Below are 27,264 nucleotides of genomic sequence, written 5' to 3' on the forward strand. Positions count from 1 at the left end.
TGACCTCAGGTGATCAGCCTGCAACAGCCTCTCTAAGTGCTGGGATTACAGACATGAGCCGCGCCCGGCCTCCTGCTCCCATCCTGTAAGCACCCTGTGATTGCACTGGGCTTCCCGGATAATCCGGGATCATCACCTCAGCTCCAGATCTTTAACTAATCCCATCTGCAAAGTCCTTTTTGCCAATTGAGGCTACGCACAGGATTTGGGAATTAGGATGTGGGCATCTTTACACAGAGGAGGTGTCACTATTCCGTCCAGCACAACGGGCCTGAGGAGGTGCAGACATGGAGCCTTCGTTTAGTTCACAAACATTTATTGAGCACCTACTGTGTGCTCACCTGTTCTAGGTTCTGAGAACACAGCAGAAAACAAGACAGATCAGATACAGTGGCTCGCGTCTGTAATCCCAACACGGGAGGGCGAGGAGGAAGGATCGCTTGACCTCAGGAGTTGGAGACCAGCCTGGGCAACACAGCAAGACCCCATCCCCAAAAAATTCTTTTTTTTTTAAATTAGCTGGACATGGTGGTGCACGCCTGTAGTTCCAGCTACTTGGGCGGCTGTGGTGGGTCGCTGGAGCCTGGGAGGTCGAGGCTGTAGAGTGGCATGGCTGTGGCACTGCACTGCAGCCTGGGTGACAGAGCAAGACCCTGTCTCACCAAAACAAACCCAAAACAGCGCAGGCGTGGTGGCTCACGCCTGTAATCCCGGCACTTTGGGAGGCTGAGGCAGGTGGATCACTAGAGGTCAGCAGTTCAAGAACACACTGACAAACGTGGTGACACCCCGTCTCTACTAAAAATACCCAGATTAGCCGGGTGTGATGGCAGATGCCTGTAATTCCAGCTACTTGGGAGGCTGAGGCAGGAGGATCACTTGAACCCAGGAAGCAAAGGTTGCAGTGAGTCGAGATCTCGCCACTGCACTCCAGCCTGGGCAACAGAGTGAGAATCCGCCTCACAAACAAACAGCAAGACAAACGCAACGTGACTTCAGAGAGTGTCTGTCACCGTATGAAACCACCTCAAGCCTCATTAGCACAGCAACCTCTTTGAATGTCTGTTCCCTCTCTCTCCAGTCTCAACTGGGTCCTGCTGGGGTGGTGGCTGGGGCGTAACATATGTCTCTCCCACCTGTCATCCCTTCAGTAACTAGGGGATCCATCTAGGTTAATCAGACTAAATCATATTTTCAGTTACCTTCAATTTATGGTGAGAGAAGCTGATTTTCTTTTCACCTTTGTGATTAAAAAAAAAAAAGATTTGCCGGGAGCAGTGGGTCAAGCCTGTAATCCCAGCACTTTGGGAGGTCGAGGCCGGTGAATCACGAGGTCAAGAGATCGAGACCATCCTGGTCAACATGGTGAAACCCCGTCTCTACTAAAAATACAAAAAATTAGCTGGGCATGGTGGCTTGTGCCTGTAATCCCAGCTACTCAGGAGGCTGAGGCAGGAGAATTGCCTGAACCCAGGAGGCGGAGGTTGCGGTGAGCCGAGATCGCGCCATTGCACTCCAGCCTGGGTAACAAGAGCGAAACTCCGTCTCAAAAAAAACAAAGATTTATTTTTTATCTTATATTTTTAGAGATAGGGTCTCGTTCTGTCACCCAAGCTAGAATGCAGTGGCACAATCACGGCTCACCGAAGCCTCAATGTATCGGTTTGTTCTCACTGCTATAAAGAACTTCCCTGGCCGGGCGCAGTGGCTCACACCTGCAATCCCAGCACTTTGGGAGGCTCAGGTGGGCAGATCACCTGAGACTGGGAGTTTGAGACCAGCCTCATCAACATGGAGAAACCCTGTCTTTACTAAAAATACAAAATTAGCTGGGCATGCTGCTGCGTGCCTGTAACCCCAGCTACCGGGGAGGCTGAGGCAGGATGATTGCTTGAACCTGGGAAGCGGAGCTTGCGGTGAGCCGAGAGTGCACTATTGTACTCCAGCCTGGGCAACAAGAGCAAAACTCTGTCTCGCAAAAAAACCCCCAAAAAACAAAAAACTTCCCTGAGACTGGGTAATTTATAAAGGAAAGACGTTTAATTTCCTCTGTTCCGAAAAGCTGGGGAAGCTTCAGGAAACTTACAATCATGGCGGAAGCAGAAGGAGGCACCTTCTTCACAAGACGGCCGGACGAAGGAGAAACTTCCGACACTTATAAAATCATCAGATCAGGCCGGGCGCGGTGGCTCGCCCCTGTAGCCCCAGCACTTTGGGAGGCTGAAGTGGGCGGATCACAAGGTCACTAGTTCAAGACCAGCTTGACCAACATGGTGAAACCCCGACTCTACTAAAAATACAAAAATTAGCCAGGTGTGGTGGCGTGCGCCTGTAGTCCCAGCTACCCTGGAGGCTGAGGCAGGAGAATCGCTTGAACCCAGGAGGCAGAGGTTGCAGTGAGCCGAGATTGTGTCACTGCACTGCAGCCTGGGCGACAGAACGAGACTCCATCTCAAAAACAAAACCAAACCATCAGATCTCGTTGACAACTCACTATCACGAGACCAGTCACCTCCCTCCCTCAACACGTCGGGATTACAATTCGAGATGAGATTTGGGTGAGGACACAGCACCAAATCATATCACTCGACCTTCCAGGCTCAAGCGATCCACCCACGTCAGCCCCCTGAGTAGCTGGGACCACAGGTGCGCACCGCCACGCCCTGATACATTTTGCCTTTTTTTGTAGAGATGGAGCCCTGCTTCGTTACAGGCTGATCTGGAACGGCTGGCCTCAAGAGATCCTTCTGCCTCAGCTTCCCAGAGAGCTGAGATTACAGGCGTGAGCCACCGCACCCAGCTAAAAAGACTTTTTAAATATATTGGCTGATGTTTCCGAGGTGAGCTTTAAAGGAAAATTGATTAGATAACTGTGACTATGAGGAAAGGGAAGAAAAGGTGAGAAGTCACTGTCACGAATTTGGGAAGCGTTACCTTTTACAAATGGGGAAACAGAGGCACAGGGAAGAGGGAGGATTCCCATGATCATGCCTCGCCTGGTGGGCAGAAGGTCTTTCTTCAGGAGGAGAGACGAAGGGAACCGGAAAGTGTTTCGTGTGTTGGGGACAGTGGCTCACGCCTGTAATCCCAACACCTTAGGACGCTGAGGCAAACTGATCACTTGAGGTCAAGAATTCGAGACCAGCCTGGTCAATATGGTGAAACCCTGTCACTACTAAAAATACAAAAAGTAGCCGGTGGTGGCGCACGCCTGTAATCCCAGCTATTTGGGAGGCTGAGGCAAGAGAATCGCTTGAATCCGGGAGGCGGAGACTGCAGTGAGCCGAGATTGCGCCATCGCACTCCAGCCTGGGCGACATAGCAAAGCTGCATCAAGAAAAAAGACAGAAAAAAGAAGAAAGAACGAGAGACAGGAGGGAAGGAAAGGAGGGAGGGAAAAGAAAGGAAAGGAAAAAAAAGAGAGACAGCGTCTCATCATTTCCCTTCCCCTCTGTGAATGGCTTTCTCCTGCTCATCCTGAGACGTCCAGGGAACAGCATCCCAGGCCACAGGCACAAAGCGTGCAAAGGCCCTGGGGCAGGACTGCACCTGCCGTGTTGGAGGAATAGTGAGAAGGCCCGCGTGGCTGCAGCAGAGTGAGCGAGGGGAAGAGAGAGAGAGGAGAGGAGGGAAGGAGGGGATCGGGCAGGTCACGCAGGTCCTCATGGGCTGCAGGAAGGACTTCGACCTTGACCTTGAGGGAGGTGGGAGCCATAGAGGGCTGTGAGCAGAGCAGAGACTGGACCTGAGTCGGGGCTCACAGGCGCCCACTAGTGGCTTTGCAGAGAATGCACTGAAGAGGCAGGGCAGAGGCCAAGGAGAGACCAGCCCAGCCCTCACCCCTCGCTGTGTGTCTCCGGGACAACGGAAGTCACTCTCTGGGCTCGCTTTCCTTATCAGCTAAAAGGGGAACTTTCACAGCTGGCAGAGACTCCGATAATGAGCAGAAGGAGCCCGCCGCCCGCCCGAGCTTCAGGCCAGGCGTGGGGCTGCTAACACTTTTAACAGGTCAGGATTCTGCTCACCACACTCTGGGAGGTGGGAAGATGAGGTCAGCCACACCCCCAGCTCAGGCCCTGATGAAGTCACCGGGACAGATGGGTAGGTGTGAGGACAGGTGTGAAACTATTTGCCCGCCCTGGTTCCCTCCCCCCGCCCCCCCCATGCCCTCTGCCTCCTGCAAAGATGCAGACAAGCAAATCAACCGGCATTTCACAGACACAGCTCCCAGCACACCGCGCTGTCTAGCAGCCCCCTCCTGCAGGAAGCCCTCCCAGACTGCCTGGGCCCCGTGGGGTCTCCCTGGAAGCTGTGGCAGGGGTGGGGGGCATTTCAGGGAGATAAGGAGCAAAGAGGCTGGCCAGACTGAGCCATGGTGGGGAAGGACAGTCAGAGCCGACGGCAGAAGTGAAGGGACATGCTGGGGCATGAGCCACATCAGATTTGATTTGAATCCTGACCCTGATTCCCACTTGTTTTGTGGACAAGCCCACTACCCTTCTCCAGCTTTGCTTTCTCAACCACAGATTGAGAAGAAATAGCATTTGAGTGCTTAATGCTCATTTAAGTGAGCATCTACTGTGTGCCAGCCTCTTTTAGGAACCAGGGACATGGCAGGAGAAAGATGGGCCCACACCTGCCCTCCCAGGGCTCTCAGTCCAGTAGGGGACCTGAATATGTCACCGAGCTGTTAAAATACAAGATGTTGGCCAGGTTCGGTGGCTCATGCCTGTAATCTCAGCACTTTGGGAGGCTGAGGTGGGTGGATCATGAGGTCAGGAGTTCAAGACCAGCCTGGCCAAGATGGTGAAATCCCATCTCTACTAAATATACAAAAATTAGCTGGGTGCAGTGGTGCGCACCTGTAATCCTAGCTACTTGGGAGGCTGAGGGAGAAGAATTGCTTGAACCCCGGGAAGTGGAGGTTGCAGTGAGGCAAGATCGCACCACTGTACTCTAGCCCGGGCAACAGAGCAAGACTCTGTCTCAAAAATAAAAATGAAAACAGGCCGGATCAGGTGGCTCACACCTGTAATCCCAGCACTTTGGGAGGCCAAGGTGGGTGGATCACAAGGTCAGGAGATTGAGACCATCCTGGCTAAAGCAGTGAAACTCCATCTCTACTAAAAATACAAAAAATTAGCCGAGTGTCAGGGCACGCGCCTGTAGTCCCAGCCACTAGAGAGGCTGAGGCAGGAGAACTGCTTAAACCTGGGAGGCGGAGTTTGCAGTGAGCCGAGATTGCGCCACTGCACTCCAGCCTGGGCGATAGAGCAAGGCTGTCTCAAATAAATAAATAAATAAATAAAAACTAAAAATTAAAAAAATAATAATAAAAATAAGGTGCTAGGGTTGGGCGCAGAGGCTCATGCCTGTAATCTCAGTGCTTTGGGAGACTGAGGCAGGAGGATTTTTTGAGGCCGGGAGTACACACACACACACACACACACACACACACACAGAGGAATGTCCTTGCCTAATCTAGAGGGGCTTCAGGCACAGCTTGATCAAGGTGCCCCAGCATTCAGTCTCCTTCCTGGACTTAGCTCTGTTTTCCTCCCCTGGCTTCTGCCAGAAGGCAGATCTCATATTGGTCCTTAGCTGGTCCCAGCTGGTATTTCCCCAGCCTGGTGCTGCCTCCTCTGCAGTTCTGGACTAAGCCCCGGGGCTGGCTCTCAGCAGCCCACACTGAGTCATGCCCTGTAGCAGCTGCTCAGAACCACAGACATATCTCCCTGATTTGGGGCGTTCTCTCTGCCCAGAGCTAAGGTTCCTGGGAGCAGTCCTTGGCCAATGCTTGTTGAACATGGGGGAGAAGTACCGCAGCTTTCCCGCTCTCTGGGTGGGGCAATTATCTGCTGTTCTTTCTTTTTCTTTTCTTCTCGTTTTTTTTTTTTTTTTTTTTTGAGACAGAGTCGCTTCGTCGCCCAGGCTGGAGTACAGCAGCACGATCTCGGCTCACTGCAACCTCGGCCTCCCGGGTTCAAAGGATTCTACTGCCTCAGCCCTCTGAGTAGCTGAAACCACAGGCACGCACCACCACGCCCGGCTAATTTTGGCATTTTTAGTAGAGATGGGATTTCACCAGGTTGGCCAGGCTGGTCTCGAACTGACCTCAGATGATCTGCCCATCTCAGCCTCCCAAAGTGCTGGGATTACAGGCGTGAGCCACTGTCCCCAGGAGTTCCTCAGCCAGACTGAAGCCTGGGCCTCCTTGGTCACAGTTGCCCTCTCCATGGGGTCTGCTTCATAGCCTGGGCTCCCACAACTGCCTCTGTGTCCCAGTCTCCGCCCACGTCCGTATTTGGGCTCTTTATTTATTTTTATTTTTGAGACGGTGTTTGGCTCCGTGTCCAGGCTGGACTACAACGGCACAGTCCTGGCTCACTGCAACTTCTGCCTCCTGGTTCAAGCGATTCTCCTGCCTCAGCCTCCAGAGTAGCTGGAATTACAGGCACCTGCCACCACACCCGGCTAATTCTTATATTTTTAGTAGAGTCGGGGTTTCACCATGTTGGCCAGGCTGGTCTTGAACTCATGACCTCAGGCGATATGCCTGCCTCAGCCTCCCAAAGTGCTGGGATTACAGGCGTGAGCCACCACGCTGGTCTCTTATTGAGGCTGTCAGCCAACGCAAGAGTCTGAGTCCTAGCACCGTGTCCTTGCAGTTTTACAAATCTCGGAATCGGCTACGACCACTGCACCCATCTTCAAGATGCAGTCACTGAGGTTCTTTTCCTGCTCGGAATGACTAAGGACTCTCTATGCCCAGGGGCAGCAGCAGATTGGGCTGCCCTCCCTCCGAACACACACCCCCACACACAGGGGCACACGGGCACACACGTGCCTTCTACCTCCCAGACACCCGCCTGATACTCGCTGGCGTCTGCACGGCTGACACTGTAAATCCACCCTCCCTCGGGGGCAGGCTGGCTCCTTCTCTGCCAGCAGGGAGGAAGATGCAGGGAGTTGGTTTAGTGGGGCGGGGTGAGCCCTTGACCCCAAGCCCAGCCACTGACCCCAGGGAGGGTGACAGCCTCTCTTCCAGTGACCTTGGGAAAGTTCCAGGAGACCCCTGGCCTGGACATTGAGAGGTGGAGGGTTCGCTCCCTCCTCTGTCGCGCTCTGGGCCGCCCATCCACTCCCTTTCTCAAGTGGCCTTGGAAAGGGTCTTGCAGAGACAGACAGATGGGCTGGGGACAGATGGATGGCGGACATGTGGGAGTAACCACTGGGAGGGGCATGGGGGAGGAGAGCGTGTTCTGGCCCCGAAGAGGAGTCCCCCCTGCAGAACAGAACAAGTTGCCTCCTCCAAAGCCCCTAACTGGGATCTCATCCCCGCCCCCCCCACCCCCTCCCGTCCTGAATCTCTCTTTAGGGGCGTTCTCTCTGCCCAGATCTAAGGTTCCTGGGAGCAGTCCTTGGCCAATGGTGGTTGAACGTGCAGGGGGGAGAAACACCCCAGCTTTCCCGCTCTCTGGGTGGGGCAATTCTCCGGGTTTTCTTTTCTTTCTTTCTTTTTTTTTTTGAGGCAGAGTCTTGCCCAGATTGGAGTACAGCGGCACGATCTTGGCTCATGGGAGTCCCATCCCCCTGCAACCAGGGTCCCACCATCGCCCCTCATTCAAGGTCCCGTAGCGCTTCCAACTGGGGTCCCGTGTCTCTGGCCGGGGACAGAGGCCCAGAGGAGGGGGGTCGCTCGCTGCGGGTGGCACAGCCCGGCGGGGTGCGAGGCCTGGCCTGGGGGTACGGGTGACGCTGGTGGGTCTAGGCTCTGGGGAGACTCGGGCCCGGGGACCCCGCCCCGGCCGCGGATTCCGGGGAAGCGAAGGCGCCGCCAGCCCGGGCTGTGGGCAGAGCGCGCCCTCTGCCGGGAACGATCGGAAGTGGCGCCGCGGCGACCCCCGGGACTCCCACCTGGCTGAGCTTTACCGGGTTATAGGGCCCCCAACTCTGGATGGAGCCCCCTACCTCCTACAGAACCGAGACACTGGGCTGAGCTCCCTTCTTGGGCCAAACCTCAATCCCAGCAGAGCTGGGACTCTGGCTGAGACCCCAAATTTGGATGGAGCCTCTGATGCCTCTTTGAGCCCTGGTCCTGGGCTAAGCCTCAAACCCAGTAGAGTCTCTATCCGTCTGAGCCCCCATTTCAGGGCTGAGCCCCTCTCTAGGCTGGGTCTGACCCGGGATAGAGTCTGCGAGCCCACCTAAATCCCGACCCTGGGCTGAGCCTGGACCCTCGCTAGAGCCTCCAGCTGAGCTGAACCTTGACCCTGGGCTGCACCCTTACCGTAGACGGAGCCCAATCCCAGCAGAGCCCCTGTTCTTGCTGAGTCCCATCTCCCGGTGAGCCTGCATTCCTGGCCAAGATCACCCCTCCCGCACTTACAGACCCAACTGAACCCCAGCCCTCCCGAGCCCCAACTTTCTCATCTGATATAGAAAAGAGACCAGGTGTGGTGGCTCTCACCTGTAACCCCAGCACTTTGGGAGGCCGAGGCAAATGGATCACCTGAGGTTGAGAGTTCAAGACCAGCCTAACTAACATGGAGAAACCGCATCTCTACTAAAAATACAAAATTAGCCGGGTGTGGTGGCGCACATTTGTAACCCCAGCTGCTAGGGAGGCTGAGGCAGGAGAATCGCTTGAACCCAGGAGGCGGAGACTACGGTGAGCTGAGATTGCACCACTGCACTCCAGTCTGGCCAACAAGAGCTAAACTATGAGTCAAAAAAATTTTTTTTTAATTAGCGAAGCATGGTGGTGTACACCTGTGATTCCAGCTACTTGGGAGGGCGAGGTGAGAGGATTGCTTGAGCCCAGTAAGTTGAGGTCGAAGTGAGCTGTGATTGCACCACTGCACTCCAGCCTGGATGACAAAATGAGACTTTGTGTCTGAAAAAAAAGACAGATAAAAGGCCAAATCACACTATCACACTATGCTCAGATGCCCACAGTCCCCCTGCCCTGAAGGGGAGACCCCCTTGATGCTGGGGCTGCCGAGAGGAGCTGTAGCACAACACCGAAGTCAGATCCAATCAGGTCCTCCCTCCGGGGCTCCATTTCGTCATCTGTGAAATGGGACGGTCACTCCTGACTCCACCAACTTGTGCCTGTGCGGCCTCAGGGAAGTTACTTCCTCTCTCCAGGCCTCAGGCTCCTCCTCCAAAATGAAATAAGGAGATTTTTGTTTTGTTTTGTTTTTTGAGATGAAGTTGCCCAGGCTGGAGTGCAGTGCCGTGATCTCGACTCGATGTAACCTCTACCTCCTGGGTTCAAGTGATTCACATGCCTCAGTCTCCCAGGTAGCTGGGACTACAGGCGTGCACCAGCACACCTGGCTAATTTTTTTTGCATTTTTGTATTTTTCATTTTTTGAGATAGAATCTTGTTCTGTCGCCCAGGCTGGAGTGCAGTGCCACGATCCCGGTTCACTGCAATCTCTGCCTCCACCGAAGTTCAAGTTGTGGGAAGAACAGTTCCTTTTTAAAGTTTTCTTGTTAAAGAGTAAGTGTGCTAATAACTTTGTGAAGCCCTGTCCTGTGTAGCTGTGAGACACGCCATGCTTACAGGCACGTAGTAATTCTGTGTCCTTGTACTTTAACCAAGATATCTGTGCTGGACGTGCTCACAGGCATGTCACATCTCTCCATTGCTTTTACCCGTTTAAAAAAGTTTTAAGTGGTTAGCCAATCGGGTTTTAGTTTAGATTGTGAGGTCTGGCTCCAGCCAACCGAGATCAGACACAGCAGTAAGGACGACCCCAAATGCATGAGGGATAAATATCTGTGTTTCCCTTTTTTCTTTGTACTCTTGTGGCACGATGGCTACTGGGATTACCCTACCTGCAGCCCAGGAAGTAAAAATTGCGTTGCTGAAAGATCCTTTACCTTGGTGCTAATTCTTCTTTGTGGCACCGAGCATCTATTTCCAACAAAGCGATTATCTGCCTCAGCCTCCAGAGTAGCGAGGACTACAGGTGTGCACCACCACACCCAGCTAACTTTTTAATTTTAATTTTTAATTTTTTGAGATGGAATTTTGCTGTGTTGCCCAGGCTGGAGTGCAATGGCCTGATCTTGGCTCACTGCAACCTCCTCTCCACGGTTCAAGCGATTCCCCCGCCTCAGCCTCCCTAGTAGTTGGAATTACAGGCATGTGCCACCACACCCGGCTCGTTTTTGTATTTTTAGTAAAGAAGGGGTTTCACCATGTTGGCCAGGCTGGTCAGGTGATCCACCCACTTAGGCCTCCCAAAGTGCTGGGATTACAAGCGTGAGCCACCGCGACCGGCCAATGAGATATTGAACTTACTTTTGCCTCCTGAGGCCCGCGCCACGGTCTTCCCGAATCCGGTGTGCAGCTCAGGATATGCGACAGGCCCTCAACAATGTGTCGTCTGGCTTCCTGCAGGAAAAAGCGGCGGCGTTGCTATGGGCTCCCTGGCCCTGGCCGCAACCGGGACCCAGCGTTGGGGCTGCAGGGCGGAAACGGAGCTGCAGGGGGGCTGGGAGCCGCTCCAGGGCCTGGTTCCCAGGACTCGCAGCTGCATCCTCCCCGGGGGAGTGGGGGGGGCCCAGCTGGAGCTGCGCAGCCTGGAGGTTCCCGTGTGTCCTGCGAGCTCATTCTGACGGAAATCGAGGCTGGACCTTCGGGATCCTCTGGTGGGGTCTCCAGGTGCCGTCCACCTCACCCCAAAGACTTATCTATAGCCCCACAAACCTGGGTTAGACTCATCCCTTCTGGTGGCACAGGAATCTGTATTTTTAACTTTTTAAATTTATTTTTTATTTTTATTTTTCTGTAGAGACAGGGTCTCCCTATGCTGCCCAGGCTGGTTGCAAACTGCTGGATTAAAGGGATCTCAAAGTGCTGGGATTCCAGGCGTGAGCCACCACACCTAGCTGGAATCTGCATTTATAAAGGGTTCCCCGAGGCCGTAGTTTGAGAAACATCCTTCTGCCTAAATTTCTATGACCCAGGTGGGTAAACTGAGCCCCAGAAGGAGGAAGGGGCCCGTGCAGAAACACGTGGTTGGTCTGTTTTGGCTTTTGGCTCCCTGGTCTCTTCCGGTCGGGGTCTCTGTCCCTCCCTCCCCAGGTTCTCTTTCTGTCTCATAGTCTTATCTCTTTCTTCCCCTTTCTGTGGCCAGCGCCTTCACCACAGCCTCGCCCCCGCATCCGGCCCCTTCGCGATTCCGGAGGAATCCCCCAGAGCCGCCTGACCCCGCCCCATTCCCCGCCCCTTCCCCGTCCTCCCCCTCTCCATCGCAATGCCCTGCTCCCATTGGCCTCTTTGTACAGCGCCCGCGCTACCATTGGCTAATCTGGCGCGCTCGGCCCGCCCTCCACGCCGGGCAACTCTCCGGTCCCTTCCGCGCGGGCGGGGCGGGGAGGGGCGGGGCCTGCCGAGGGGCGAGGCCAATGGAGGGCGGGGCCGAACTGCCCGTCCCGCCCCCGGCCCCGGCGCTGCTCCCACCGCCCTGGCAACTGCCCCGGCCCACGGAGGCGGCTGGACGGACCCCGGACGGTCGTACGCACGGACTCTGTTCCGAAAGCAGGTGAGCGAGCAGGGCCGGGGCGCCCCCCGTTTCAGCGCATCCCGGGGGCCACCTGGCCGCCCTCTGTCTCTCCCGCCCGGTAATGCCTCCGCACCCCACCGTCTGTCTGTCGGTATTCCTGCCTCAGTTTCCCTGTCTCTCTGTCACTGTCGCTGTATAGGTTAGGGGGAGGCAGGCTGAGTCTCAATTGCCCCCCTTGGCGTTGGGCTCTGTTTTGGGACCAGCACCCCCACCCCCCCACTTCGACTCTGCTGGACTCTGCCCCCTTTAACTGAAGGGCCGCAGGTGCCCAGGGCAGATTCCAGAGCCCCGAGGGCATCACAGGGGCGGGCAGCCGGGCCAGCCGTGCGGAGGTGGGCATGACTGTAGCTTCTGGTCCAACCAGGCATCGGTGACGGGGAGCCAGGCCCAGGCCTGCCTGCCCAGGCCCACCCAGACCAGCCCCTAGCGAGCTCCCAAGTGGCCTGTGGGGCCTCGGCCTCAGTTTTGCCAGCTGTGAACTGGGACCGTCCCTGCCAAGATAAATTGGCAGGTGATCCGATGCACATCTGTCACCTCCTGGCCTTTTCTGTGAAGTGGAACTGGGCCCATTTCCTGCGATGGTAAACTAAGGTCTAGAAAGAGGCTAATGCTTCCGTTGTTGGGCCAGGGAGGTGGGAACAGAGGCACACGGAATCTATTTTCTCTGCATCCTTCTCTATGGTGGGGGGAAGGGCTGGGGGAGGAGCAGCCCCAGGTGTAAACAGGCCACCAGAGGTTTTCTTCCCGCCCCCCCCAGCCAGTCCCAGCTCAGCTGGGGACGGTGAACGCCCCGGGAGGCCCCCTGGGGCCAGCCTGGTGGTGACACAGCTTGGACAAATCGAGGTTTGAGCTCTGGACCCGCAAGGCACCTTGAATCAATCTTTCAATTCTCCTGAGCCTGTTTCCTCCTCTGTAAAATAGGAGTGGGTCACAACTCCCCCAATTGAGGGCTGCTGGGGGATCCGATGCAGATACAGGCCCTGCTCATAACCCCCCTACGCCTCGCTGTGGCTCTGCCCCAGCCACGCTGGCCTCCTCCTGTTCCTCCAGCACCCCAGGCGAGGTCCTGCCTCAGGGTCTTTGCACGGGCTGTGCCCTCTGCCACCACCGCAGATCTGAGGGCGCCAACTTTGAAACATAACAAGCTCCCAGGATGGGCGGGGCCAGGACCTGCACGGGCAGGGGGTGGGAGGGGCGGAGGAGGGGCCCACTCAGGGACGCTGTACCTATGGAAACCGTGAACACAGGGCTGCCTCCAGCCACACAAACACCTGGCTGAACTGAGTACTGAACAGAGGCTGGAGCAGCCTGGGGTGTAGGTGCTGGGTGAGTGCCCGGACCCCTGGGGAAATACGGGCCGGGGGGGGGGGACTCGAACCCTGCTCTGATAGTGGGGTGCCAGGGGGTCCCTAAAGGAAGAGACTCTGCAGATGGGTACAGGTCTGAGGCCCCACGGTGTGACCTCTTACGCTGTGTGGCCTTGGTTTTCCCAGAGCCTCAGTTTCTCCTCATCCCTGTTCCCCCAGGGGTCAGCCCAGGTGGGCGTGGGGTCTTTTGATTGACAATTCAATAAGGTGGGCTCCGGAGGCCTCAGTGTCCCTGTCTGTCCAATGGGGCCAAGAGAGGGTGCCTTGAGGACAGGACTCCAGCTGTTGTCAGGGAAACACTCCGCCCAGAGAGAAGTCAGCGCTAAAAAATGACTCACACATGCCCAGGTACAGCCTGAGGCGCTACAGGCCAGGAGGGGCTCGAGGAGGCAGAGAGGGGCAGGAACCGAAGACCCAGTTCCACATGGTGCCTGCCCCTTGCCAGCACCCCTGACCCCTCAGCAGACGACCTCCCTGAAGTCACACCCACCGAAACTTTGACCTAGGTACCTCTAGCAGAGTTCCTGGCATCTTGTAAATCCCCAGCTTTTATGCCTCAGTTTCCCCATCTGTTCAACAGGGCTGGTCATCTCCTTTTTCTTGTGGAAAGAGGCTGAGATAACGGGAGAGGGAGGGTGCTTTGAGGGGTGGAGATTCAGCAAGACGTTGTCCAAGGCCGGAGGCGGGGATAATAGGACACAGTGCTTCCAGAAGCTTCCTAAAGCTTTGACACTTCCCCTCTGCGGTGGGCTCTAGGAGAGGAGACTTGAACCCCAAATATGCATTGGGCTGGGATGAGGAAAGGATTGCGCTGTTTAAAGGCTGGGTTCAAATTCCGATTCTGCCACGTTACTGCTTTATAAACAGGCAAGCTCCTGGCCCTCTCTGACTCAGTTTCCTCATAACCACAAACTTGCAGATCCTTCTAGAGAATTTCCCAGCCTGGGCAACGTGGTGAAACCCTGTCTCTACTTAAAGACAAAAAAAAAAAAAGTCAGTGGGGTGGCGTGCGCCTGTAGTCACAGCTGCTCGGGAGGCTGAGGTGCGAGGATCACCTGAACCCAGGGAGGTTGAGGCTGCAGTGAGCCGAGGTCACGCCACTGCATTCTAGCCTGGGCAACAGGAGGGAGACGCTGTCTCAAAGAAAAAGAAGATAACTGGCCAGGTGCCAGGGCTCACGCCTGCAATCCCAGAACTTTGGAGGTAGGTGGGTGGCTCACCTGAGGTCAGGAGTTCAAGACCAGCCTGGCCAATGTGGCAAAACCCCGTCTCTACTAAAAATACAAAAATGAGCCGGGTGTGGTGGTGGGTGCCTGTAATCCCAGCTACTTGGAAGGCCGAGGCAGGAGCATCGCTTAAGCCCAGGAGGCAGAGGTTGCAGTGAGCCAAGATCATGCCATCGCACTCCAGTCTGGATGACAGAATGTGAGATTCCGTCTGAAAAAAAAATTTTTTTTAATATATAAATAAAATAGATGGGGGATTGGGAGGGCCTCTTGAGGAGGGGGCATATCAGCCCAGGCCTGGATGACAAGAAACAGCCATGTGGAGACCTGAGGGAAGGGCAGCTCAGGCAGAGGGCACAGGTGGTGCAAAGGCCCTGGGGCAGGACCGTGCCTGGGTATTGGAGGAGCAGCAAGGAGGCTGGTGGGGCTGAAGCAGTGAGGAGGGGGAAAGAGGGAGAAGGGGAGGGCAGGGAAGGGACAGGCAGGGTGTGTAGGGTCGTGTGGTCTGCCAGGAACACTTGGCTTTGACCCCAAGGGAGGTGGGAGCCATGGAGGGTGGTGGGCAGGGGAGGCATGAAACCTGACTCAGGTGTTCACAGGCTCTCTCTGGCTGCTACAGGGAGGATAGATGGGGGCATGGGGGATGGTGCCACGGGACAAGGGGACCAGGATGGAGGCTGTGGGGGAGGTAAGCAGTGGCTTGCGCTGGGACATATTTAGGGGCTTCATCCACCTCCTCCCGGGTGACCCTAGGCTTCTGTGCACTGTAAGAACCTTTTGTTCAGGCTGAGGTGAGTCTGTCCCCTCCTCTGCAGATCCATGGGCTGTGGGTACCTGACATTCCTGTTTGACCCCCAAGCACCTTCTTCAGTGAAAGTTTGGCCACCGGTGAAGGTGTCCAGGCTCCTCGCCACAACCCAGCAGGTGGCTGGACCCTTGTCCCTCCGTGGGGTGGTCCCGAGGGTTCTGGGGAACCCAGTGTGAGAACAACCGATGTCACCCCCAACCTGGGTCAACAGATTCCCCCCTCTTTTGCCATAACTAAAATAAACACTGGCCGGGCATGGCGGCTCACGCCTGTCATCCCAGCACTTTGGGAGGCCGAGGCGGGTGGATCATGAGGTCAAGAGATCGAGACCATCCTGGTCAACATGGTGAAACCCCGTCTCTACTAAAAATACAAAAAATTAGCTGGGCATGGTGGCGCGTGCCTGTAATCCCAGCTACTCGGGAGGCTGAGGCAGGAGAATTGCCTGAACCCAGGAGGCGGAGGCTGCGGTGAGCCGAGATTGTGCCATTGCACTCCAGCCTGGGTAACAAGAGCGAAACTCCGTCTCAAAAAAAAAAAAAATTAGCTGAGCATGGTGGCGAGCACCTGTAATCCCAGCACTTTGGGAGGCCAAGGGGGGTGGGTCACCTGAGGTTGAGAGTTTGAGACCAGCCTGACCAACATGGAGAAACCCCGTCTCTACTAAAAACAAAAAATTAGCCAGGCATGGTGGCGCGTGCCTGTAATCCCAGCTACTTGGGAGGCTGAGGCAGGAGAATCACTTGAACCTGGGAGATGGAGGCTGTGGTGAGCTGAGATCACGCCATTGCACTCCAGCCTGGGCAACAAGAGCAAAACTCCGTCTCAAAAAAATAAAATAAAATAAAATAAAATGGACACTGGCCAGATGTGTCAGCTCATGCCTATAATCCCAGCACTTTGGGAGGCCAAGGCAGATCACTTGAGCCCAAGAGTTTGAGACCCGCCTGGGCAACATAGCAAGACCCCATCTCTACAAAAAAATTAAAAAATTAACCAGGCACGGTGGCACATAGGTATAGTCCCAGCTACTCAGGAGGCTGCAGGGGGACCATTATAACCCACTGTAGCCTCAACCTCCATCTCCTGACCTCGTGATCTGCCCACCTCGGCCTCCCAAAGTGCTGGGATTACGGCGAGAACCACCGCGCCCAGCCGTTGAGTCATGGATCTTACAGGGTTTGGTGCAGTGGTAGCCTGGGAGTCGGTGGCGGGTCCTGCATTGAGATGAGACTTGGGAGAATTGGCCTCAGTGGGAAGAGGCCTGGGGCCACCTGCCCGGGGCCCCGGATGCGCAGCCAGGGCTGAGACAAGACAGATGGAGCGGCTGGTGTGGCCCTGCTGAGCAGACCCATCAATTATTGACACTCTCTGTGACAGGCATGAAGAATTCATGGGACGGGTGGGGCTGCCACGGACTTGCTGCATAATTGCAGCCAGCTCACGAGAGCCGCCTCCTGTGTTTTCGGGAATTTTGCTATCTGGTTGTTAAACAAAGGCATTATTTAATGTCAGAGAATATAAACTTATAGTTAAGGCTAGGCGAGGTGACTCATGCCGCACTGTGGGAGGTCGAGGAGGGTGGATCACTTGAGGCCAGAAGTTCCAGGCCAGCCTGGCCGACATGGCCAAACCCCTTCTCTAGTAAAAATACAAAAATCTGAGCCGCGTGCAGTGGCTCACACCTGTAATCCCAGCACTTTGGGAGGCCAAGGCGGGTGGATCACGAGGTCAAGAGATCAAGACCATCCTGGTTAACATGGTGAAACACTGTCTCTACTAAAAATACAAAAATGAGCTGGGCACGGTGGCGCGTGCCTGTAATCCCAGCTACTCGGGAGGCTGAGGCAGGAGAATTGCCTGAACCCAGGAGGTGGAGGTTGCGGTGAGCCGAGATCGCGCCATTGCACTCCAGCCTGGGTAACAAGAGCGAAACTCCGTCTCAAAAAAAAAAAAAAAAAAAAAACTAGCCAGGTGTGGTGGCACATGCCTGTAGTCCCAGCTACTCAGCAGGCTGAGGCAGAAGAATTGATTCAACACAGGAGGTGGAGGTTGCAGTGAGCCGAGATTACACCACTGCACTCCAGCCTGGGCGACAGAGTGAGGCTCTGTCTCAAAAAAACAAAAAAAAAAACATTTTTTTTTTCTTTTATAGAGATGGAGGCCAGGGCTGAGCAAAAAACTGTTTTTTTGCTCTTCAGGAAGCTGAGGGAGGAGGGTCACTTGAGCCCGGGAGGTCGGGCTGCAGTAAGCTATGATCACGCCACTGCACTCCAGCCTGGGCTGCAGAGCAAGAGCTTGTCTCAGAGAAAGCCAAACGCCAGGCGCGGTGGCGCACGTCTGTAATGCCAGCACTTTGGGAGGCCGAGGCAGCCGGATCACTTGAGGTCAGGAGTTTGAGACCAGCCTGGCCAACATGGAGAAACTAGAAATGCTAGAAATACACACGCGCACACACGCACACGCATGCGCACACACGCACACGTACACACACGCACACGTACACACGCACGCACACGCACACACACGCACGCACACACAGGAGCAGGAAAAGAAAAAAGAGAACGTAAACATGGGGGTGGCAGCAGGCAAGAGTCTGAGGCATAGTCCAGGGCCAGCAGTTCCGGGAAAGAATGTAGGGACCGAGGCAATAGTCCAGGGAGCCAGGGAATTGGTGCCCGGTGACCCATTTTACAGATGGGAAAGCCATTCCCATGCATGGGGTCACAGCAGGGAGACCTCAGAGCTGTGGACGGACCTGGACAGGGGCTGTGGACAGGGCTGAGGCCTCCTGGCTGTTCCTGTAACAAGCACGACTCAGCCCTGCCCCGGGGCCTTTGCACAGGCAGTGCCCTCTGCCTGGAGCATCTTCCCACAGACCGGGTCATTGCAGGCCCGGCTCCACCGGCCCAGCCCCTTCCTAGAGAGGCCCTCCTGGTTACCCTGACCTTCATCCCCCACGCCCATGGCCCCTAGCTCTCTCCCTGAAATTAACCAGTTAATCTGTTTTCTGTTTATTGGCTACTGGTACCTCCCCCTTCCAGCAGGGGACAGCGTTGTTTTTGTTTTGTTTTGACGGAGTTTTGCTGTTGTGGCCCAGGCTGGGGTGCAGTGGCACAATCTCGGCTCACCGCAACCTCCGCCTCCCAGGTTCAGGTGATTCTCCTGCCTCGGCCTCCTGAGTAGCTGGGATTACAGGCGCCCGCCACCACGCCCAGCTCATTTTTGTATTTTTAGTAGAGACGGGGTTTCACCATGTTGGTCAGGCTGGTCTGGTACTCCTGACCTCAGGTGATCTACGTGCCCCGACCTCCCAAAATGCTGGGATTACATGTGTGAGCCACTGTGCCCAGCCAAAAGTTACTCTTTTAAATTCTGTTGTTTTTTTCAGTTGAGTCCAGGTCTCACTGTGTTGGCCAGGCTGGTCTTGAACTCCTAAAGTGATCCTCCTGCCTCTGCCTCCCAAAATGCTAGGATTACAGGTATGAGCCACCGCCTCTGGCCATTCACTGTTTTAAAGTGTACAAATTGGTTATGTGACCATCACCAATCTCATTCCAGAACATTCCACTACCACCCTCCCCAAAAAAAAAACCTGGTCCCCATGTTAGCAGTTCCTTTCCATTCTCCCCTCTTCCAGTCCCCCGCACCCAGGAATCTGCTTTCTGTCCCTGTGGATGGGCCCATCCTGGACATTTCATAGAAGTGGATCACAGGCTGTGTGGCTTTGTGTGTCTGGCTTCTGTCACTGGGAATGGGGTCCTCAAGGCACATCCACGCTTGTGTGTGAGCCTCTCTCCTGTTATGGCTAGAGAATATGCCATTGTTTGGACGGATCTCATTGTGTTTATTCATTCACCCACTAATGGACATGTGGGCATTTGGGTTCCTTCCACTCTCGGGCTACACTGGGTCGTGCCAAGTGCTTGCCTGGCGCGTGCTTGCATTTCTCTTGGGTAGATCCCCAGAATGACATTGATGGGTCCTATGGTAACTTCATGTTTAGACCTCTGCGGAGCCGTCGGACTGTTCTGTTCTGTTTTATTTTTTGAGACAGAGTCTCACTCCGTCGCCCAGGCTGGAGTGCGATGGCAAGACCTTGGCTCACTGCAACCTTCACTTCCCCGGTTCAAATGATCCTCCTGCCTCAGCCTCCGGAGTAGCTGGGATTACAGGTGCGCACCACCACACCCAGCTAATTTTTTTTAATTTTTAGTAGAGACGGGCTTTTACCATGGTGGCCAGGCTGGTTTCCAGCTCCTGACCTCAAGTGATCCACCCATCTCAGCCTCCCAAAGTACTGGGATTACAGGCATGAACCACTGCACCTGGCCTTTTATTTTTTCTTTTGAGACAGGGTCCTGCTCTGTTGCCCAGGCTGGAGTGCAGCGGTGTGATCATAGCTCACTGCAGCCTCCGTCTCCTGGGTTCAATCGATCTTCCCCCTCTCATCCTCCCAGGTAGCTGGGACCACAGGCTCACACCACTACGCCCGGCAAATTAAAAAAAAAAAATTTGTAGATAGGATCTCACTATGTTGCCCAGGCTGGTCTTGAACTCCCCAGTTCAAGTGATCCTCCTGATTTGGCCTCCCAAAAGTGTTGGGATTACAGGCCTGAGCTACCTGGCTCCGCCCAGATGATTTTGTAATGAGGAGGCAGCTTGGAGTCGAGAAGGCCAGGGCCCCAGCAAGGCAGGGATGGGATCTCTTCTGATGCCTGCCGTATCCCTGGTGTCTTTTCAGTCTCTTTTGCTAAACAGGCAACCTGCCCCGTGCCAGGTGGGAATGACGAATAGGCACGTGCCGCTGGCTCAGGACATTGGGGTCTGGCCACAAGCTTCTGCCCCGGGACAGCTGGTGCTCCAGACATGCTCGATGAGCCCCCGAGTGAGTCACACCTGAATCCCAGACGCTTAGCTCCCTGGCTGTGTGTGCGTGTGACCATAGCAGGGTGCCCTGGCATTTGGAGGGCGATGCCCCTAGGCCCCAGGCAGTCCCTGGGAAGGTCCCTGCCCTGTAAGGGATGATGCGGCCGCCACACCGCCTCCTGCAGGAAGGAAGACCCAGGTTTATTTTGGTCCTTGGCCCATTCCCCTGGGAGAGCGGTCATCCCCCTGTCTGGCTGCCTCGATGGGAGGTTTCTGGCAGAACAATGGGTCAGGGCGGAGGAAGGGGAAGGCCAGGCAGCTGGGCCACCCCAGGTGTCAGCAGGTCCTGGGGCTGCCCGATGGTCTTAGGAATGTCAGGGCGGAGAGGGAGGCCACAGCTGCCGGCACCCGCCCCTCTTCCTGTTGGCCTTGTGTGTGGGGAGGTTGCTCTTGGGAGCCCAGGCCCTTCCTGAAGCTGTAAACAGGCCCCACTCCCCTCCCAAATCATCTTCTCCAGCCTCAGGACTTACAGATGGGAAAGTCAAGGCCCAGAGAGGGGCACAGCCCTGCCTGGGGTCACACAGCTCCTGAAATGGGCGGAAAGATGTGGTCTCCAGGGCTGCTGGGGTCCAGGGGCCTCATCCCCAGACACAGAGAAAGGACTTTTCCTCTTAGAGCCCCCGCGGCTTGTTCATCTATGAAATGGGGAGGCTGGACCCAGGGTCTCGGGAGTTCCCTGTTGAAATCTGCAGGCACGCTTTTTTTTTTTTTTTTTTTTTTGAGATAGAGTTTCACTGTTGCTCAGGCCGCAGTCCAGTGGTGCGATCTCAGCTGACTGCAAACTCCACCTTCTGGATTCAAGTGATTCTCCTGTCTCAGCCCCCCAAGTATCTAGGAATACAGGCGCCCACAACCATGCCTGGCTAATTTTTGTATTTTTAGCAGAGATGGGGTTTCATCACGTTTCCCAGGCTGGTCTTGAACTCCTGACCTCAACTGATCCTCCCACCTCAGCCTCCCAAAGTGCAGGATTACAGGTGTGAGCCACCACACCCGGCCATGTGTGGCTTCCTTTTTTGCACAAGGAATCTCACTGAGCTAGAACTCGGTCTGTGAGTTCACAGAGCTGAGGCAGGCGTGGAGGGCGGAACTCCAGGCGGTGGCTGCAGCCTCTGGTCCAGAAAGCTCACAGCTTGGGAGACACTGGGAATCGGTCACAAGCTTCTGCCCCAAGACAAAGTTAGTTCCAATCTTCCTGTATTTCAGATGGGGAAACTGAGGCACATCATTGTTAAGTCGCTTGCTGCGGAGGCCAGTCTCCTCTAAGACTCAGGGCCAGTTGAGGGCGTTAGGTGGGGAAGGCAGAGGGAGTTGGGGAAGGCAGAGGGAGGTGGGGAAGGCAGAGGGAGGTGGGGAAGGCAGAGGGAGGTGGGGAAGGCAGAGGGAGGTGGGGAAGGCAGAGGGAGTTGGGGAAGGCAGAGGGAGGTGGGGAAGGCAGAGGGAGTTGGGGAAGGCAGAGGGAGGTGGGGAAGGCAGAGGGAGGTGGGGAAGGCAGAGGGAGTTGGGGAAGGCAGAGGGAGTTGGGGAAGGCAGAGGGAGTTGGGGAAGGCAGAGGGAGTTGGGGAAGGCAGAGGGAGGTGGGGAAGGCAGAGGGAGGTGGGGAAGGCAGAGGGAGTTGGGGAAGGCAGAGGGAGTTGGGGTTAAAGGGCTTTGGGAGTCATTCCATTGCTGTGTGGCCCTGAGAAGTGGCTCAGCCTCTCTGGACCTTTGTGGTCTCTTCTACAAAACAGGCAACCTGCCCAGTGCCCAGTGTGGATGGCCACATGGGCACACGTCACTGGCTAGAGCCTGCCATGCAGCACTGAGTCAACAGCACTCCTCTTCTGGCCCAGGCCTGTGCAAAGCCAGGGTCTGGTGACCAAGGTCAGGGGGCAGGGGCAGCCCTCCAGTAACTCCCGTGCCTGCCCTGACCTCAGAGGGCAGCCAAGGGTTTGGAACTTCTTCCTGAGTCTGAACTCACAAAGACCGGCTTTGTGGGGGCTCCCGGGGTAGGTGGGTGCCTACATGGCATTCCGAGGCTGTCGGCCTGGTGCCAGGGTGGGAGTGGAGGCTAAGCGGGGCCTGGGGCAGTGAGAGACTGGGGGCGGGTCTCAGGCCCTCCCTCCTCCCCCAGTCTTCCACACTCCCCTCTTCATTGGGCAGATGTTTCTGGACTCTGCAGGGACACCGTGGATAAGGAACTGGGCCCATGAGCTCCCCTGTGGCCTGGGGTGAGGCAGACCAGTGTGGGTGCAGAGCTGGGGAGTAGAGGAGCAGTGGGGCTGCCTGGGGCACCTGCACTCAGAGGAGCCAAAGACTTGGAGGCCAAAGTGATGGGGATGTATAGGAGTTTACCAGGGAAGAAGCAGGAGCTTGGGGGCCAGGGCTTTGGGGGATGTATAGGAGTTCACCAGGGAAGAGGCAGGAGCTTGGGGGCCAGGGCTTTGGGGGATGTATAGGAGTTCACCAGGGAAGGGGCAGGAGCTTGGGGGCCAGGGCTTTGGGGGATGTATAGGAGTTCACCAGGGAAGAGGCAGGAGCTTGGGGGCCAGGGCTTTGGGGGATGTATAGGAGTTCACCAGGGAAGAGGCAGGAGCTTGGGGGCCAGGGCTTTGGGGGATGTATAGGAGTTCACCAGGGAAGAGGCAAGAGCTTGGGGACCAGGGCTTTGGGGGATATAGAGGAGTGCACCAGGGAGGAGACAGGGCCTTAGGTTATTGGGGGTCCACAGGGAAGAGGCAGGGCTCCAAGTGAGATGTGAGGCTTGGTCCTGGGAGCTTCGGGGAGCTGTCAGTTGGTTCCCAGCAGGGAGGGCCCATGCCCCACTCTAAGATTTAGGAAGCATCCCGGAGTGCAGGAAGGAGGTGGGCGGAGGGAGAGGCTCCAGGGCTGGGGAAACGGGGCAGGCTGCAGGGTGGGGCCGACAGGGAACAGGGGCAGACAGGGATGGGGATGGCCCTGCAGTCAGAGGCCAGCCTCTCAGCTTGGGCATCTCCCGCCCCAGCCCGGACGGGGGCTGTCCAGGCCAGCGCTTCCTGTTGGAGGAATCACTGGAGTCATCCATTCACAGAAACCCCACAGATGTCCCCCTGCGAACCCATCACCCCCTGGCTCATTCAGGGCGGAAGGCCTTGGGCATGTCTATTGTGAACCCTGTGCGGGCAGCGGGGCTGGAGCCAACCTGAACAGCTCAGGGTCCAAGGCTCACACGGAACCCCACCTCATGGAGCTGTGGGGCGAGGGGGAAGTGTCGAGCTGGACCTAGTGGGGGTGGAACAGAACCCCCCATAATAATTACCTTGAGCCCCTTCTCAACTCAAGGTATGGTGGGTTTGAGGGCTGGCATCAGGCCCTACAGAAAGTGCAGTTCAGAAGGGCCTTCCCTGTCTATAATAAAAAATAAAATTTTTAACTTTTTTGTAGAGATAGGGTCTTGCTGTGTTGCCCAGGCTGGTCTCAAACTCCTGGGCTCAGACAATGCTCCCGCCTCAACCTCCCAGAGCACTGGGATTACAAGCATGAACCAGCGAGTCCAGCATAACTTCTTTTTGTCTTTTGAGACGTAGTCTTGCTCTTTTTGCCCAGGCTGAAATGCAATGGCACGGTCTCAGCTCACTGCAACCTCTGCCTCCCAGGATCAAGTGATTCTCTTATCTCAGCCTCCCGAGCAGCTGGGATTATAGGCACATGCCACCACGCCGCCTAATTTTTGTATTTTTAGTAGAGACAGGGTTTCACCATGTTGGCCAGGCTGGTCTCAGACTCCTGACCTCAGGTGATCCGCCCACCTTGGCCTCCCAAAGTGCTGGGATTACAGGCGTGAGCCACCGCGCCCGGCCGACACTTTGATTAAGAAACAAATTCCATAGGCCCCCTGGCGTCGGTGGTGTTGTCACCTCTTCCATGTGAGTGTCGCAGCCTGTGAAACTGATGGCCAGTCTGTGTCCCCTGCAGGCCATGGACAGCTTCAGCACCAAGAGCCTGGCGCTGCAGGCGCAGAAGAAGCTCCTGAGTAAGATGACCTCTAAGGCAGTGGTGGCTGTGCTGGTGGATGACACCAGCAGCGAGGTTCTGGATGAGCTGTACCGAGCCACCAAGGAGTTCACGCGCAGCCGCAAGGAGGCCCAGAAGATGCTCAAGAACCTGGTGAAGGTGGCCCTGAAGCTGGGGCTGCTACTGCGCGGGGACCAGCTGGGCGGGGAGGAACTGGCGCTGCTGCGGCGCTTCCGCCACCGGGCACGCTGCCTGGCCATGACGGCCGTCAGCTTCCACCAGGTGGACTTCACCTTCGACCGGCGCGTGCTGGCCGCCGGGCTGCTTGAGTGCCGCGACCTGCTGCACCAGGCCGTGGGCCCGCACCTCACTGCCAAGTCCCACAGCCGCATCAACCACGTCTTCGGCCACCTGGCCGACTGCGACTTCCTGGCCGCGCTCTACGGACCCACGGAGCCCTACCGCTCCCACCTGCACAGGATCTGCGAGGGCCTGGGCCGGATGCTGGACGACGGCAGCCTCTGAGCCCCCCAGGGGCCGCCCGACCGCGCCCCTCGCGCCTGATGGGGCTCCTCTGCTGGGTGTGGGGTTTTTTTCCCCACTTCTTTTCTCCCAGTCGGACTCCGGCCAGACCCCCCTAGACAGGTGGGTGACCTGTCCCCTTTGAGAGGACGCGGAGCCATCTGTATGTAGCAGCAGTTTCAAACGCCGATGTCGCCTCTCCTCCCGGCCCCCGCCCAATGGGGGAGGGATTCGAGGCCCTACTCTGCGGACCACTGCCTCGCCAGGGCCCACCTTCCACTTCTGTTGTATTTTCTGGGCCAGGCCGACCCCTGGGTTGCCTGATGTAAGCCAAAAGCTGCTGCTTCGCACTTGATGACGCTGCCTGGGGTTTTCCTCCTTTCGCCCAGGGACTGGGAGTTCACACAGCGAACTGGGGGAAGGCGTGTTAGGGGGCAAGCCATAGCCCCCCAGAATCCATAAACTCCCGTCCTAACCCCGGGACCTCAGAAGATGGTCTGATTTGGAAAGAGGGTCACTACGGCTGGAATGAGTTCAGATGACGCCATCTTGGAGTAGACCCACCCCAATTCACTGACGTGTCCTTAAAAAAGGGGGGTTGGATCTGAGTCCCAGCACACAAAAAAAGGGGGGGTAATTGGGCCACGTACGGTGGGTCACGCCTATAATCCCAGCACTTTGGGAGGCCGAGGCAGGTAGATCACCTGAGGTTGGCAGTTCGAGACCAGGCTGACCAACATGGAGAAAACTTGTCTCTACTAAAAATACAAACAGCCAGGTGTGGTGACGCACACCTGTAGTCCCAGCTACTCGGGAGGCTGAGGCAGGAGCATCGCTTGAACCCAGGAGGCGGAGGTTGCAGTGAGCCGAGATCACGCCATTGCAGTCCAGCCTGGGAGACGAGCAAAACTCCATCTCAAAAAGCGCTAGCAAATGCTGGCATTGCTGGCATCAAGGATGCCTTGATGAGGCCAGAGACCTCTGCCCTGGGTGGGGAGGGGAAACTGCTCCAATCCAGGGACTGCCCCCTACCCCAGGGGTGAGGAGGAACCCACCTAAGATGTGTGCACATTCTATTTATTGTTTGAGACACAGTCTCGCTGTCTCGCCCAGGCTGGAGTGCAGGGGTGCGATCTTGGCTCGCTGTAGCCTAGAACTCCTGAGCTCAAGTGATCCTTCCACCTCTGTCCCAAGTAGCTGGGACCACAGGTGTGCACCACCACACCCGGCTCATTTTTCTAATAGTTGTAGAGACAAGGTCTCACTGTGTTGCCCGGTGTGGTCTCAAACTCCTGGGCTCAAGCGATCTACCTACCTCGGCCTCCCCAAGTGTGCACATTGTAAAATCGTGATTTCATGTCTGGAGAATCAGCAACTAACCAGCCAGCCATGTTGCTTTTATAAGCCAGACCCAAGGAAGCAAACCTCGGCCCATCTTGGCTTCTGGCACCTCCCACAAGATGTGATTTCAGCTGGGGACATGGAGGCGGCGTGTGGGGAGTCTATTTCCCATTTTTGTTTGTCAGAAGGGGGCACGGGTTCTCGAAGATTGCAAAATGCTGCCCCAGGTCGGGAAGGTTATTTTGGGTGCCTGTTGGGGCGGGAAACGAGGTCCCATGACTGTTGGGCAGAACCTGTCTGTGGAAGGTACAGGTTGTGAAGGGGCCCATGGACCTTACTCGGTGAGAAGGTAGGTGTAGCTGGCTCCATCCAGTATTTGAGAAATTTGGAATTTGCCAGTTTTTAAAACGAGGAGATCGCACACACCCGTCTGGATTTGGAGATTCTCTTGCAAACCTGCCCGTCGAGCCGCCTGAGTCTGCGCTGACCCCTGGTGAAGCTGTGTGGGGCCACCCGTCTCCCTTTTGCCACAGTCCTCTCCACTCCCTTTCGCCTCTCCCTGGCCTGCTGCACTCACCGAGAGGAAATTCTGAGCCCACACTTGGAGCAGCCTTCCTGTGGTTTGGTTTCTTGCTTCTGCAAAAAGGCCAAAGGCTTTGGCCAGAGAGCCAGCTGTTCCTACCTCTACCTACGCTTCCAAGGCAACCTTCTCAGCTTATCTCAGACCGAGATAGTTCTTCGAGGGCGTTTGCGCATTCCGGTTTTCTCATGGAGCCCCCGATGGAATCCTGGGCCGCTGAGACATCAATGTGCGTGCGTGACTGTCTGGGCCCCTGTTGGGCTGGCCAGCCTGTCTGGACTCTTGTAAATTTGAGATTTAATTAAAGGAAACAAAGCAAACAGAGCTATGGAACAATTTAAATAAAAGCATTCACCAAGCTGGGCACGGCGGTTCACTCCAGTGAACCTAGTGCTTTGGGAGGCTGAGGCAGGGGCATCACTTGAGCCAAGGAGTTCAAGATCAGCCTGGGCAACATAGCGAGACCCTACCTCTAAAAAAAAAGAATTATATATATATACACAGGGCTGGGAGTGGTGGCTCACACCTATAATCCCAGCACTTTGGGAAGCTGAGGTGGGCGGATCACTAAAGGTCAGGAGTTCCAGACCAGCCTGGTCAATATGGTAAAACCCCATCTCTACTAAAAAGTACACAGATTAGCCAGGCATAGTGGTGGGCACCTGTAATCCCAGCTACTTGGGAGGCTGAGGCAGGAGAATCACCTGAACCTGGAAGGTGGAGGTTGCAGTGAGCCAAGATTGTGCCACTACACTCCAGCCTGGGCAACTCAGAAATAAAATTTAAAAATAAAAAATTATGGCTGGTCAGGGTGGCATGCACCTGTGGTCCCCAGCTATCTGGGAGGATGGCTTGGACCCAGGAGGTAGAGGCTGCAGTGAGCTGAGATCGCACCACTGCATTCCAGCCGCGGTGCTGGAGCCAGGTCCGGTCTCAA

The 27,264-nt window shown here is 55.9% G+C and overlaps 1 protein-coding gene and 1 long non-coding RNA gene across 13 annotated transcripts; one reads left to right on the forward strand and one right to left on the reverse strand.

Moving 5' to 3' along the window:
* Positions 1-8,728: 8,728 nt before the first annotated feature.
* On the reverse strand, positions 8,729-10,863 carry LOC103789729 (uncharacterized). Its single transcript, XR_615948.5, has 3 exons — positions 10,724-10,863; positions 10,316-10,408; positions 8,729-8,896 (listed from the first exon to the last, which is right to left on the reverse strand). It is a non-coding gene; the product is annotated as an uncharacterized LOC103789729 (long non-coding RNA).
* Positions 10,864-11,448: 585 nt separating this feature from the next.
* On the forward strand, positions 11,449-26,647 carry TNFAIP8L1 (TNF alpha induced protein 8 like 1). 12 transcript variants are annotated; one of them, XM_078361595.1, is made up of 5 exons: positions 11,449-11,561; positions 18,375-18,465; positions 19,041-19,158; positions 19,728-19,871; positions 23,846-26,647. In XM_078361595.1, exons 4-5 carry the CDS (start codon positions 19,770-19,772, stop codon positions 24,407-24,409), a joined length of 666 nt encoding a protein of 221 aa, XP_078217721.1. In that variant the 5' UTR covers positions 11,449-11,561; positions 18,375-18,465; positions 19,041-19,158; positions 19,728-19,769; the 3' UTR covers positions 24,410-26,647. The 12 variants fall into 12 exon arrangements, with proteins under 12 accessions (XP_078217721.1, XP_078217720.1, XP_078217723.1 ...); XM_078361594.1 differs by having other exon boundaries at positions 19,745-19,871; XM_078361597.1 differs by lacking the exon at positions 19,728-19,871.
* Positions 26,648-27,264: the final 617 nt, after the last annotated feature.

Source organism: Callithrix jacchus, chromosome 22 (genome assembly GCF_049354715.1).
Source record: "Callithrix jacchus isolate 240 chromosome 22, calJac240_pri, whole genome shotgun sequence".
NCBI lineage: Eukaryota > Metazoa > Chordata > Mammalia > Primates > Cebidae > Callithrix > Callithrix jacchus.